Source organism: Aptenodytes patagonicus, chromosome 2 (assembly GCF_965638725.1).
Source record: "Aptenodytes patagonicus chromosome 2, bAptPat1.pri.cur, whole genome shotgun sequence".
NCBI classification, from domain to species: Eukaryota; Metazoa; Chordata; class Aves; order Sphenisciformes; family Spheniscidae; genus Aptenodytes; species Aptenodytes patagonicus.
The window spans coordinates 164,557,355-164,571,886 of record NC_134950.1 but is presented as its reverse complement, the minus strand read 5'-3'; the positions used below and the strand labels follow the sequence as shown (position 1 = coordinate 164,571,886).

The 14,532-nt window shown below is 36.6% G+C and overlaps 1 protein-coding gene across 15 annotated transcripts in view; it reads right to left on the bottom strand.

Annotated features, from left to right (window-relative positions):
- KMT2C (lysine methyltransferase 2C) overlaps positions 1-14,532 on the bottom strand; it is a 206,061-nt gene that overhangs the window by 37,638 nt on the left and 153,891 nt on the right. For 12 of the 15 annotated variants that reach the window (XM_076331936.1, XM_076331942.1, XM_076331937.1 and 9 more), the window contains 8 exons: positions 11,886-12,016; positions 10,031-10,217; positions 4,429-4,533; positions 4,044-4,091; positions 2,734-2,871; positions 2,525-2,557; positions 2,323-2,442; positions 69-207 (listed from right to left, as the gene is read on the bottom strand). In XM_076331936.1, the coding sequence (XP_076188051.1) occupies positions 69-207; positions 2,323-2,442; positions 2,525-2,557; positions 2,734-2,871; positions 4,044-4,091; positions 4,429-4,533; positions 10,031-10,217; positions 11,886-12,016 (901 nt within the window). The remainder of the gene's footprint in view (positions 1-68; positions 208-2,322; positions 2,443-2,524; positions 2,558-2,733; positions 2,872-4,043; positions 4,092-4,428; positions 4,534-10,030; positions 10,218-11,885; positions 12,017-14,532) is intronic. The other 3 variants (XM_076331943.1, XM_076331950.1, XM_076331945.1) reach the window with 2 other exon arrangements.

The following is a 14,532-nucleotide window of genomic DNA, read 5'->3' as shown; positions in this document are numbered from 1 at the left end:
AACACCACCACCCCCCCAAGTGATAAACACTAAACAATGGATATTTTTTATTTCCCATCTTGACTTACCTGGTATCAGTATATGGTTGCTGTGTAATGGGAGAGAAAGTGCCCAGTCCACCTCCAGCAGTCAAAGCTGTATGAGGAAGATGAGGGTTAGGGCCAATCAGACCATTCATAAGGGGTACTCTTGGAAACGCATTCTCTCCTGGAAAGAAGAAGTTTATATTACTGTTTTAAGGGGTGACTACTTTTAAGGTAGAGGTGGAAGTTTTCAGGGAAAAAATGATGTCTCATCTAATGAAAAACTAATCGCTTTAAAATGTTATAGTACTGGCCTTATATTTTTGGAAAAGATTTTAAATCAGTTTACATTGCTTCCCTACAAGCTCAAGGGATTCTCTTCTACTGTGTCACACCCCTGCACACATTTTTTTTTTTCTTGTCCAAAAAATCAGGTTTTTTAAAATGGATTTCCAAAAACTTTTGCAGTAGCCCATGCTATGGTACTGCACTTCATATTGAGGTATATTCTTAAAGGCTAATGGTCTGGCGTATTTGTTATACCCAGATCCAAGCAGCAAGCATGTGGAAAGTTGTTTTCAATCCTTGCAGAATTATCATTAGCCACCTGAATTAAACACCTCCTCTTCTGAGACTTCTGAGCAGTGTACCAAAGTAAGCCTCATTATCTACTAACTCCCTAATTTGTAACCAATGAAACAGATAAATCTAGTCAAATGAGCATCAGTATTTTCTAATTAAATGTCCAGCCTAGCAGCACGAAGACAGAAAATTTTATTTATTTGATTACAATATTAGGCAAATGTGGCACAGGCAGATTCATTCCAGCAGATGGTCTTTGCAGATGCTCCTACACAGAATTAACAGTGGCCTTTGAATCCCTGTCACTTAACTGCGATTAGAACAGTATTTTCTTAGAAGCGTAGAAGTAGCACAGGAATTAGATGCATCTGTAGGATGACACTGTGTCATTCTCTCATGCTTTAGGAGACCGTCTTCTGATCTATGTGTTACATACACTATGCAGGAAGTATAGTTTGGATGAAAGTAACTCAAAATTTAAAAGAATGTGCTTTATTATAGCTGCTAAATAGATAGTATATGGTAACTGTGAAGACCTGGCAAATAAACAGGATGGAGAGTCAAGGCCTCTGGTTTGCACTGTAGGATCACATATCTTTATGAGAAGAGACCATTAATTTTTTTAAATTGCTGAAACTTGATGCAAGCTTCCCCATTACTGAAGCATTTATCTCACAGAAACACGTGGATCATTACACCGTAACTGAATCAAATTATAAATTTAAAACTTCGTAATTGTGGCAGTTCCCACAGGGAGAAGTTAAACAATCTTACAGAGCTCAAATGCTGAAGTTATCTCCAAGTACTCAAGTAACTGGGAAACAGGCAATGATATCTATATTAATATTTGCTTTAAATCACCTCATTATTTGCTTTAAACTTTCTCCTTTCTAAGACTTTTTGAAGTCCTTCCTTTTTATGGGAATTCATCCAACTAGGAAACCAGTCATGTTTCTTCTTATGATTAATTCACTGGTGAAATCAATTTGCATACTACTTTTTGTAGTACCAGTATAACAGAACAGGCACTCTTTACGTGAGCTCAGGGAAAATCTACTAGAGGTGATGTCTGATGAGAAAAGAGTGCATTTAATTATGCTCATACATACTGGTGAAAAAAAATATGCTCTACTGGTAAAATAAATAAAATTAAAAAAAAAAAAAAATCGATCTGCCCCTTGCTTTCAATATAAGAGCAAGAATATGCTGTATCAACTCATGATATTTTTAGTAGTAACAAGGAAAATAAATTATAGTTTCCCAGATACATTTCAAAATTACTTAGCCTTCTATTATTTGGATAGGACTAGTTAACGTTAAACTGAATTCTTAAAGGAAATTAAGACGCAGTAAATCACTTTTATACAGACCCCTTATCCTTCAGGAGGTACTCAAAAGTAATTAAAGAGTAAAGTCAGAAGAGAACACACGCTTTATCACAGACAAAGTTCAAAAATATGAAAGCGTCAGCTAAAATAAAAACTCTGATATGTCAGAAAAATCTAAAATAACTGTCCCTTTCTATTAGCAATATATTCGTGCGTGTTAATCACATACCCCCTTCAGAACAGTTTTAGAATAGTATTTCATAAATTAACAATGGCAGATTCCACAAACTAAAGACAGCAGAAAGTAAGGTGTATCCTACTTTCACATCAGTATTTAAAAGAACTTCCCTGACCAGACTGCTGTTTTTAAAAGTAACAAAAGAACATACCCTGACTGTGCAAAGACATAAGTTGTGGTGGAGGTGGAGGCTGTGGCAAGGGAGCTGGCTGCGTGGTTGCTGGACTTAATACAGCCGTGAACAAATCTTCAACATCCTTTCCTCCTAGCTCTGCAAAAACACTGTGCATGAGTTGGCTGGCATTGTTTATAAACTGTATTTTCTAAAAGACAACAAAGATTAGAGCACATACCTGGGATTTTGTACAATTTGCCAAGAATAGCACCTGGACAAAGTAAAGACAACACAGAATGAGTAATCATCAAAAGATGCTATAAAATTTATTCTGCAACAAAGTCCAAACACGTATGTTACAATACATAGATAGTAATTTGAGGGAAAAAAAGAGAAGATTTCTGCTTAAGTCTTCTAGAAGACCAAGATCAAGGGCAAAAAAATTACCGTCTGTGACCATTTTGTCTAGTTCTGGACTCAGGATTCCATCCAACTGTTCTTCACTCAATGGCCGTGAACTCTGGTTGACATTCGACTGAGGCAGAGAAGAAGGATCATCAGAGATGGGACCAATATCCAATCCAGCTGAAGGAAGAAAGAATATTAAGTTAGATAGTAAAATCTATTGGTACAGAATAAAGAGCATAAAACTTTCCCCACCCCCTAGAGCTGAGCTATCAACTAAACCAAGACTTTCTAAGATTTGAAAGGTAAGGCAAAATAAGACATTCATTAGAAAAAGTAAACAAAACCGCTCACTATTTACCTCCAGTTTACTGTATTGTTTGAGGAATGTTAATTGACTAGAATGCAACTGGAAGAATGGGAAATTTTTGTTGAAATAAGACTACTGAGTTTAGGTACAGCAAGTTTTCGAGTGTATAGTTTTCAGTATATAGGTTCCACTATAACTATTTTTCACATTTTAAAAACAATCACAGTAGTCAATATGGTTCATCCTCACGTACCTTAAGGTTCACCCCAAATGTTCTTATAATATTACATTAAATAACTACTGAAGTGCTGTTGAAGTGTAGTCAATATCAAACAAGTTACAGCAGTTTCTCTTTCAAAAACAACTACTGAATATTCTGGATTACATCAGACAAAGAGATTTGTTGGTACTGAAAAAACATAACTTACTACATAAATTTCCTAACATCCTTTGCAAGTCAATAAATCTCCCAAATGAGAAAGATCTTTGAAAAAAAGAACTATACACTTCAGTACTTAAAACATATTTCTGTATTAGATACCAAATAAAAACAAATTTAAAACAATGAAACGTGCCGTTCTACTTATTGTCAGCCTGTGTTTTATATAAAGTGATGAATCATCATCCAGTGGAAACAAAAAGATTTGATGCTGACTACTTTATTCATGCTTTAATATATTCACATTGTTAAAATGCTTTTAATTTACAAGAGATACCACTATGATAAAAACTACACACTACTACTAGAAGTAATATTAACAGTGACAGCAAGAAAATGCATGGTTTTGTATCATGAAACACAAAAACTCAGCAAGGTTTTTAAAAGCTGTAAGCAAAACTTTATGCAGTACTCTTAAATGCGGAGTGCAGAGTTCATAGGTTGTGTTAGACTCAAAACACCACAGGAAGAGTGGAAAATGAAAGCATGAATTAGTGACACAGTAAAGGAGTACTAGTTTCTATACATGCAGTTCTTTCAGCTAAAACCACTAGGAAAGAGGACTACTTCTAACCATGGATCATCCATTGTTTAGTTTCTTACCAAATGGGGAGGGTGAGTTCTCAACCTGGAAAGTGCATAAATCAAGACCTACAGGACCCAAACCAGATAAAATGGATGATTATAACACGAAAACAAAAAAAGTAAAGAAGAAGCTCCATGCTGACAAAAGCTACGCAGGTATGATAGACAACGGCAGCTACATTTTATTCTCTCTTAAGCAGCAAAGCAAAGAGCCAAGTAAAACAAAACGTTGAAAAGGTTGGGGATTTCTCAGTGGGATCATCTCAAACCAAGGTATTCTTAAGATATGAAAATTGTATCTGAAATCACCTAGAACACAACCTATAGATACAACAAATACATCTATAATAAAGAAAAAAAAAACAACAAACAAATACCAGAGAGACCTTATAAACATACATACCCGAATGATCTCCAGACTTTACCAAATCATCAGAAAGTATTCCAAGAATATCATCATCAGTATTTAAGACCTCAGAAAGATCAGCTAAAGGATCATCGGTGCTACCTGTATAAGATGCAATAAATAAAATCAACCAGTCATGGCATTTATACATGACTCTGGTGATGTACTATAGCTTGAGCTATAAATGCAAACACAGATTTACCAGGCTATAAGGGCCTTCTGTAGTGTGTTATGTACTGCAAGTCACTCTGGGGTGAGAGACTGTGCTGACTAGCATCCCCTCCCAGCCAATATTGTAGCCATCTTTACATGCTCACGTTGTTTAGTATTTTCTTCAATACAGTAAAAGTGATAATGTCATCAGCCATGTGGAAGAAAGACTGGATGCTTTTAGGGGAAAAAAAAACCCAAGATCTAGTGAGAACTTGCAACCTCTAAGACACAAAGGCCTATGAACTTAAGAGTCAACAAATAGGCTTTATAAAGGACACAGCTCACGGCAAATCAACAGGGAATATTTTAAAAAAAAAAAAAAAAAAAAAGGGGGGTAAGAAAGTCATCAGTTACTTCTTTTACTACCACCATCTTTCTTAAGACTACGGAGCAACCAGTTACTACACCCTGATAGGGAAGTAAAATTTAAGAGTAAGAAGCAATAGTAAATAAATGGAAACTGGAGATGCTATTTTTAAGATCAGAAGAAATCCTGAAGAAGTGAGAACAGCCAGAGGTAGAAATGTCACGTTTGTTTGTTTTCTAGGAAAAACTAGTCTGGTCCTAGCAACAAATTATTTAATATTAAATAATAAATTCTGGATATGATTATCTTCTTGACATCCAATTCATTAGAGAGAAACAACTCCAAATGGCCCATCTGGTTTTATTAACTAGTTTTTTAGGACTATTACAGATGTGCAACATTTGAAGAAAATTGTTTGACAAATAAATAGAAGTTGAGAAAAATATTTTTCAGTAGAACTGCAGACTATCATGACTACATGAGCAACCATTGCAAGACCAATGAATCATGAAGAGATGGTCAAATATACAAACACACATACAATTAAACAGAGAAAAGGGATTAATACAAATCATCCAATGTACAATGTGGAAAACACGGGCAGGTTGAAGAGGGACCAGAAAATGAAACAGCAAACGTATTTCATAGATACATGGGTTATCTTTCCCACTGTTACAACCCAACTGCCCCAGGAAAGTATTTCTAGCTTAATTCAGAGGCCTGGTGCCAAGGATTTACTTGTATCATGAGGCTACTTTCCAAGCTGCTAAATTTTACAGTGATTTAAATATTCCTTCTGCTGCTTTTCCGAGACAACCCTTTTCCCTTCTGCCACGACTGAAAGTCAAAATGAAAATTATTCTTCTTCACTTTACTATTTTTATTCTTTATTTTTGTCCTTTGTAATGCAGGCAAGATGATACCATCCTAATTAAATCATGTTTTAAGTTTGCCACTCAACTAGGTGGATCAGTGCACCAGTGCAGACCAGTCCATTTACACGTACATAAAGAATTCAGCTCCTAGTGATATCAGGAGAAGTATTAAAAAGTGCTTCAAAACCACATCACTTTGTGGGTACAGTTATTTTGTGGACCTGATAAAAAGTACTATGAAATGTAAGGTTTTAAACAGAACCTAGTTGTTGGGGTTTGGTTTGGGGTTTTTTTGGGTTTTGTTGAGATACTTGTTCTCCTTCTGGCAACGTGGTCTAATACCAATTATTCAAGTAACTAACACCAGGCACTGCAAGGTGATGTTAATGACTTCAGCTGGCTGGCAGGCAAAGGATTGACTTTAGCTGTTCTTTACCCTTCCTGAATTCCTACCTGAACGCAGGTAAGTATCAGGGAGAAAAAAGCCCTTATGAAGGAAGCACCGAGACTGTATTAGCAGCCTTTAATTCTTCTGTAGTATTTTATGTTACGGTGTTTTTCTCCACAGCCCTTAGTAATGTGCTTGGGAACAGTCCCTAAAAATTCAACTTCTGATTTGGATATAAATATATTGAATAAGTAGCTAGAAAGAGCTCAGGTGGAAAGATGTAACTGAAGAGTTTACCACCCGTAGCTACAAACTGGCTGTGAATAAATTCAGGCTTCAAATTAGAAGGCTCCTAACCATTAAGGCAATCAGATTCTGTAATGGCCTTCCAATGAGATTAGTAGGTTGGAAAAAAGCTACCTGCTTTCAAAATGGAACTTGTTAAGTCTATAAAAAGGTTGAGTGTTAGTGATAGCAGAGGGCTAGACTCTATGATCCAGAAGTCTCATATAAGACATCTAATCTAAAGCATATTTTTACATTTTTCTTCTGTTTTTTTCCTCCTCGTTTTAATCCCATGTGTGCTAAATATTATCTTGGAAACAACTAAATCACTTCAGTCAGCTGCTTCAGATCAGAATCAATAGCTGGTTGACATCTGCTGCCAAACAAATAGCTTAATACTGCTCATTAATTTGACTCTTTCAGCACAGAGATGAAAACTAAGGCAAAGAAAAAAGGAAAATAATTTGGTTGTAATGCTGGATCTCTAAGAGAGCTCAGTTCTGCTGCTATCTCGTGATCCTGATTCTTCTGATGCATTTACTTTTATTTATTTATGAAGTTCTAAAAGAATAAAAACGCCTCTTCCAAGGCTGCAGCCATCCTAAGATGTTTAATCATGCAATAACGTATCTAGTTATAAAATGTACCAGCAGCATTTGAGTCAGTTGCACAGAGATTCAGACGACTCCTCTCTTTTTGTCTAGGAAGAATTTCTTCAGCATTGTCTGGAGACCCTACTTAAACAGATGACTTTTTCAGCTTCCCTAGAAAAAATACACTGAATTTAAGCTATTTCAAACTAAAGGAAAGATCACATTGCCAGAGCCTTCACAGCCTTGCCAAGTGGCCTCTTTTTCATCAGACACACCCAGGTCACGAAACTCAAGAGAGATGCGGACAGTCTGCAGACCACTCAGGATGCAACTGATGCCAATCACCACCTTCAACTTTACCTATGAACAACCAGGGAGACTCTGGAGATCTGGTGCTCTGTGTTCCCAGTGAGCAACCCTTTGCACTCTGCTCTAGCGCTGTCTTGTAAATGATTTTAAGGGTTGGTCCCATGCAGAGTACGCTGCATAGTGTGCCACACATGCTATAAAACCACAGGAAAAGTGAGTCTTGTAACTGAAGAAAAAACCCTGCAAACTCTGCCAGACAGAAATCAGGACTGGAAGCCTAAAGCTCACTTCAGTCACAGTTACTAGAAATTAACAGTAAACAAAGGACTCCAAAAACCCTCTGCTGGCCGGCTCTGCCAATCCCCATCATTACTGCAATCTTGTCTAGCAAAAGCTTCAGCTACCCTTAACCAAGCTCTAAGAATAAATAGTCACAGAACGTGTCATTGAAATGCACTGTCAATTCACGAGCAGATTGAACACATCACTGTTCGACTCCCTAGTAGCCCTATGCACATGCTGAAAAGCAAAGCAGATAGAATAACTTCCTCCTTTAGATGCTCGAGAGCTCTTTGGAAGACGAGCAAGTATATCTAACCCTTAATCCTGGGATTAAACAAGAGGAGTTTCCAAGAGAAGAACATCTTCCTTGTGGAAAAGACCTATCCAGTTAAGCAAGGGCTCTCACAGGAGTCAGCAACCCTTGTGAGAAATGGCACTGTAGGAAAATAACACAGTTGGTAACAATATGGTCCTACAGCCTTGCAGTGCAGTGAATAAAGCAGTTCATGTTGTTCCTGCTCCAAAGCCAGGTCTGTATTGAAACGACGAAAATATCACAGGTGCTCTCAGACACTGTTCTCACCTCCATCTCCTCTGCAATACCAGCCAGAAGGGAAGATGTGACTGTTGCTAGCTTAGCAGCCAGCCAATTTACCAGGGTCTCCACCACCCAAAATGAATCTGGCTCTGTCACACATGTGGATGCTACTGCGGAAATAACTCTCTCCCACGAAGTCACAGTGAAAGAGTTAAGAAAAACTGCACTGGAACCTATCAATACTGGCAGATGACTTCACCCACTGGTGCTCCAACTACAACAAACAGCTCCGTCTGGACACAATTTTGGCCGGAAATCTGAACAGTTGAAAGACAATTGTTGAGAACATTCCTATGGCCAGAAAGCACTGTCCTTTGAGTCTCTCGTATATAAAATGGGAAAGACAGTACGTTATCCACTAAAACCATTGTTAATGATTTATTTATTAATAGACACCTCATTATGATTTATTTCTGAATAAAAAGAAAAGGAAATTATAAAGTTTTACAACTTTGCTTATTCATAAAGAACAGGTTTTTTAAAAATTCCTTTCAAACTTTGGAAAAATAGAACACTAAATTAACATCAACTTCATGAATTTCTAAAACCTCACACCACCATAATAAATGAACATTAATAACTTTAATCTTGCGGTTGGATAGGCCAGCAAAGACTTCTGAATCTGTATTTCTCTGGCTTCAATAGAATGCTGGGGTGAAAAAAAGTCTGTGTGAACATATTTTCTTGTAGTGTTGGAACCAATGAAATACAGACCTTGAAACACTTCATTTGCAGCGGTTTCCCCTTCAGGGGGAGTTAGCTTTCGCATTCTCTACTACTCACAATTTCAACTGTGTAACAATCAATGTTTAATTATAATGTAGTGTTTTGCTTTTCATTTAGTAGATTTTCACTGAGTAACAACCACAAATAAGTGACCTCTCTTCAAATGACTCTCTGGACACAGGAAACTATATGAATGTGTGTAAACATTTTTAGATGGAAAAATTTGTGAGGACGTGCTGAAACACAAGCCACAAATTAACTAACATACACAAGATATAGCAGCAGTTTAAAAATACAGAACGGTAAGACATGTCTAGCTAACAGCACATACTGCAAGACCCAGAGGAAAAAAAATAATTTGGAGGGGACAGTAAGATTTTTGCTTTTAATTGCTCCTTTGTGTGAAGCTGCCCTTTCAGCAGCACTTTACAACCCTCTGGCTAATTTGCAAAACTGTCAGCAGTAACTTCAGTAAGGTTTTGCAATAGCAAAAGCAAAAGATTGCCTAGGGGCTACAAACTGTACCTGGAAAGGGCACTCATGTTCAGAAAGGACATGGTGAACCAAAAATTCTGAGGAGACTGGCAACCTACAATAATCTAAAACATTAAAGAAAATAAAAGTTGGATGATATTCATCCAACTACTATTCATTAGACTACTAAAAATATCTTTTAATTAGATTATTTTTGTCTTCTTCTATAATGGATCTGTATGCTTATTCTTAGACAGAATTAATTTTCATGGATTTTATAGACATCGATGTTACAGTCAAGGAGTTTCAGATTTGTATCAAGTGCCAATTGTTGTGCCATCCACTGCTCTTTCTGAAAAAGCTGAAGCCCTGGAGCTGAATATCACTGATTATCAATGTAACTTAACCTCACAAGGACAGTTAATATACAGAATGTTGAGAAATACATCAGATAAACATTGTGAGAAAAGTAGAAAAGAGAGTGGAAAAGTCCCAGTTGCAACAACAAAATCAAACTACTGAATTATCACTAACTTTAGCTTTGTATACCTTGAGGTCCCAGTTTTGCCTGAGCTGGCGTGGAGGTTGAGCTAAGAAGGGGGTCAGACGAAGGATCCAGGAAATTGGTGGTCAGATTTGTTTTACATGAGAGTGGAAGTGATTCTTCAGGTAAATTATCTAGGCTCATCTTGTTTTGTCTACTGGTATCTAGTAGGTCTTTCCCAAAGAAAGCTTCCTGCAAAGAAAACAAAATGATTCAATGTAGGAAGAATACTGTATCTATTGAAAAAGTTGGGTAAACGGCAAAGTTAAAATTAAAAGCCAATGATTACTAGAAATATAAAAATATAGTCTCAGTCTCACATGCCTTCCAGTATGGCAGTATCTCTTCCAGGCTATGAGGCGTGGATACGGTGGATACAACTCACCTGAGGTAGCTACATTATTAATATTTTATGATTAAATTCACACCTTAAATTATACAGAAAAAATATAGTCTTCATAAGAAGAATGTGGTATATGTGGCACAGACAGTGTACCAATACAGTGTTATACATCACAAGCTTTTCAGTATTTAAAATATTTCTCCTTGCACAAAAAGGACAACTGAAGAAGGGGAATACTACTGAGCAACTTGATCAAGGCCACACAAGAAGTTTATGAAAAACATGCAAGCGCACTGCGGTCCAAATTCTAGAACGACCATACACTGCCTTTCACTTTGCACAAAATCATCCTAACTTTGAACTGCAGCAACAAAGCACCTACAGCTGTTTAACTTACATTAGAATCTTTTAAAATATTATATAACAGCTATCACTCACCTAAGCCTGAGTACTCAGTAATTTGACAACAATCTATCAAATTTTCAAGCCAATTTTTATTCATTATATAAGAACTTTTTCTGTTTTCATGTAGTCTTTAAAATCTTGATTTAGGATACAGCTGCTAAAAATAAAGCTGAAGATAGATTTTTCAGTATCAGTTACTCCAACATGAGCAAAAGAAGAATCTAAGAAATATTCTATGTTTTACAGGAGTAAAATGTGCATTAAGAAAAAAATATTTATCCTTATTAATTCAAAGGAAATGTTGCTTAAGTATTTTCCTTCCAATTCACTTCCCCACTTATGAAAGACAAATTATTTTCAGACAGAGATTGTTCTGCCTCTCCGTCAATTCCTTGCTTTCAATCCCAATATAGCCTATGCCATGAAGTTCAGTGAACACCTACAAGATAATAAAGTTTTCATTAAAAAGGTGGCTGAGAAGAAGAGTGAGCCAAATAATGTTCTCAGTGAGAGACATATATAAACCAGACAGTTTATAAACCAGTTGAAGGTAGGGTAAGTTGCTCAATCACCATTAATATCCTAGTTATTATCCACGAGTGCTACCTCTTACCTGCTGGGGACATCATAGAATTAATGGGGGGGAAAGAGCAGAGATTATTGTGGTAGGGAGATGCAGGGCATATAAGAACAGAAAACTGTAGGAAAACAAGCTTCTCCTATCAAATCTTGTTCTATGATCCTCTGAAAAGAAAAATTAGTATCTTGAGGAAATGACATGATCAGGCTAAGACATCCTACAGAGTTGAATGCTGAAAACATCACGTGTCAGTTCAGAGAGAAAAGAAAGGATTCTTTCCCCCCTGCCTCCCCCTCTCAGAACAAGTAGAGATCTACACATTGAGAAATAACACCAGAGGACTGGAGACTGAACATAATATACAGCTTTCTGTACAAACTTATGAATGTTCTTTATAGAAAACCCATTTCATTTGAATGATAAAATGGGAATCTGGAAAGAAACGTTAATGGTTTACATGAACTACGAATCAAGACCCATAAAGATTAGGTTTTTAAATGTATTTACGCAAGAAGTATACCAATAGCTTTACCTGCAAGTAGGCAGGAAAAGTTTCTTCAAGTTTATTTTTCTTTTTTCTGTAACGCTTTTTGATTTTCTCAGTACTTTCAGAAGCTGGGGTAGACTCCTCCACTGGCGTGTCTGGCAGCTGTTCTGTCCAACCTAAAAAGTAACATTCAGGCACAAATAAATAAAATACTTGGTATCTTGCTCTAAAGGTACAGTGGTGGCATACCTAATGTATCCTGCTACCTATCTGGGCACATGGGTTTACTGAGTATCACTCTAGATGTATTCTAAAGGTGGCTTTTATCTAGCCAGCTGTGAACTGCCACCTGATCACTTGGGCTCTGGCAGTAAGAAATACTGGATACTAGAAATACTAGTATCACGATGTGACACTAGTCACATCGTTACCTTGTTGTACCTCACTGGCTGAAGACAGACCTTTAACTTTCGTATCTCCAAGCCACCTAAGAATTTGGTAATTTGAGAGAAATTACAGGTGCCATTCAACCAGATATTTGACAGATAATTCCACTGAAGTAGTATCTCCAAAATCATCAATATTGAGTTACACATTAATCATCTTTCATTTCATACACTGATTTTTCTCAAATTAAAAGTAAAAAACTTTTTTAAAAATTCCGAGAAGAGACTGTTGTATAAATAATGAACAGGCTGGGGGGGGGGGGGGAATCTATAAAGAAGCCCTTCCAGAAAAATTACACATTTATTCAGCTATCATATTCCAAAGTGGCACTGTTTTTTCTAATAAACAAAAAAGCACACAGTGCTCATCAATCATTCAGTATTTTACTTCAACAGACCAGGGAAAACACCGCAGGTAAAAGCAGAACTTTTAAAGTCCTGCTACTTCTGTCTTGCCAAAGCTAATTACATGAAGTTAATGACCGTGGGAAGTTATTTAAGAAACTATATTACTGTGGTAGTAAAATCAGCTATGCTTTGTACTGTAGTGATCTCTTCTACCATATACAGAGGACAGCGAGTAGAGTAAGGCTCACCAACACTGTGACCTCTGCATTGTTTGAGAGTGAGCTTTTGCAGAGAAAGGGGGTAGAACATGACAAAAGTAGCAAAAAACTTGGTAAGGCTGATGAGTACTGGCAGCTGAAAAGCAGGCTCTCAGCAAACTATGATGATTTAAAACATACAAAGATTTTTGAGTTATTTTTTTCTTAATAAGCAATTGTGCCTGAGCAGACAAAAAGAAGCTCAAACTTTTAACTGAATAATACTTGTTTAAGAATACCGCTTTTTAACAATATGCATTGTACTGTTACCCAGAATGGGGAATTAACTTTTTAGCCTTTTTTTTTTTTTTTACTTAAAGGAGCAGATCCCTATAGAAATGAAAAACTTTAAAGCAAAATTTTCAGCACTACCTGAAACAATGCAGTATACTATACTGAACTAATATTTACAAAGCAGAAAATCATAGCTGTAACACTAATATTAAAAAGAAAGCAAGCACTGTATCTGAATAGGGGACCTAGCTAGAATACTGGGTTGCACTGAAAAGAAACATTTGTTGGCTTCATAAAGTAGTTCCTCAAGTGCAAGCAAGGACAACATTTAACTATTAGTTTTTAATACTGCCTGGATGCTCTAAGTCAAGATCCAGTCTCCACCATGTTGTACAAATACATAGCAAGAGACCAATCTGGCTCTAGAGAGGTTAAAAACAGAATAGCTAAACAGACAGGAGAGAATAATAGGACAAATCAAAGGCCAGAGTTTTCTAACTGAGATGATATCAGCCAACCTTTAGAAGCAGCTGCCTCCTTCTACTGACTTTACAGGAAACAAGCTCTGAACTAAACATATTCCACATCTCACCTTAATGATACCTCAATATTTTCTAGATTAGATAGTGTGAACAAATCCAGATGGACAAAATAATTTAGTCTAATCACGCATAGCAAGCAAGAGAACAAGGCCCATAAACAAAATCTGACTTCTTGTTAGGTGCCCAATCTACCGAGTACTATAGTGTCAGAGGCATTAAAATGGCTTTGCTATGAGAAGAGAGACCAGAGTACGATTCTTCAGCCCTGGAAAAGACAACAACTGATGGGGGAATATGACACACCTCTAGAAAATCTTCCTGTACTACAAATTAATATGGAATGATTTTTTTTAAATCATCTTGCATGACATAAAACGCGAGGGTAACTTATGAAACTCTCAGATATCCAGTTTAAAATAAGAAGGAATTATTTCTTCATGTAACAATAGTATATCGTTGAATTCACTAATGTAAGATTTTCCAGAGCATAAACAGGTACATAAAAGTATCAGACACATTTGTGGAACATGGAACACTGGTGAATATTAAAACTGATGGTCCAGAAGACACCTCTGGATCAGGACTACAGGAAGAAGATGTATCAAAAAAAGGATTGCTCTAAACCTACCTCATTTCTTACACTTCTGTCTTCTATTGGTCAAAGCTAGACTAAACAGAGCTCTGACACAATACAGCAGTCCTTAGAATCCTCACTATTTATCTCCCACAATAGCCTGCAATTCATTGTTTCAGTTTCTTTGTAAATCATGGGCTCTGCTGAAACTATAAGTACGTAGGAATGAGTATTTTCAGTTGAATTAATAAAGCCATTAGACAAACACAAAAAAATTTTTCCTTTGTAGCA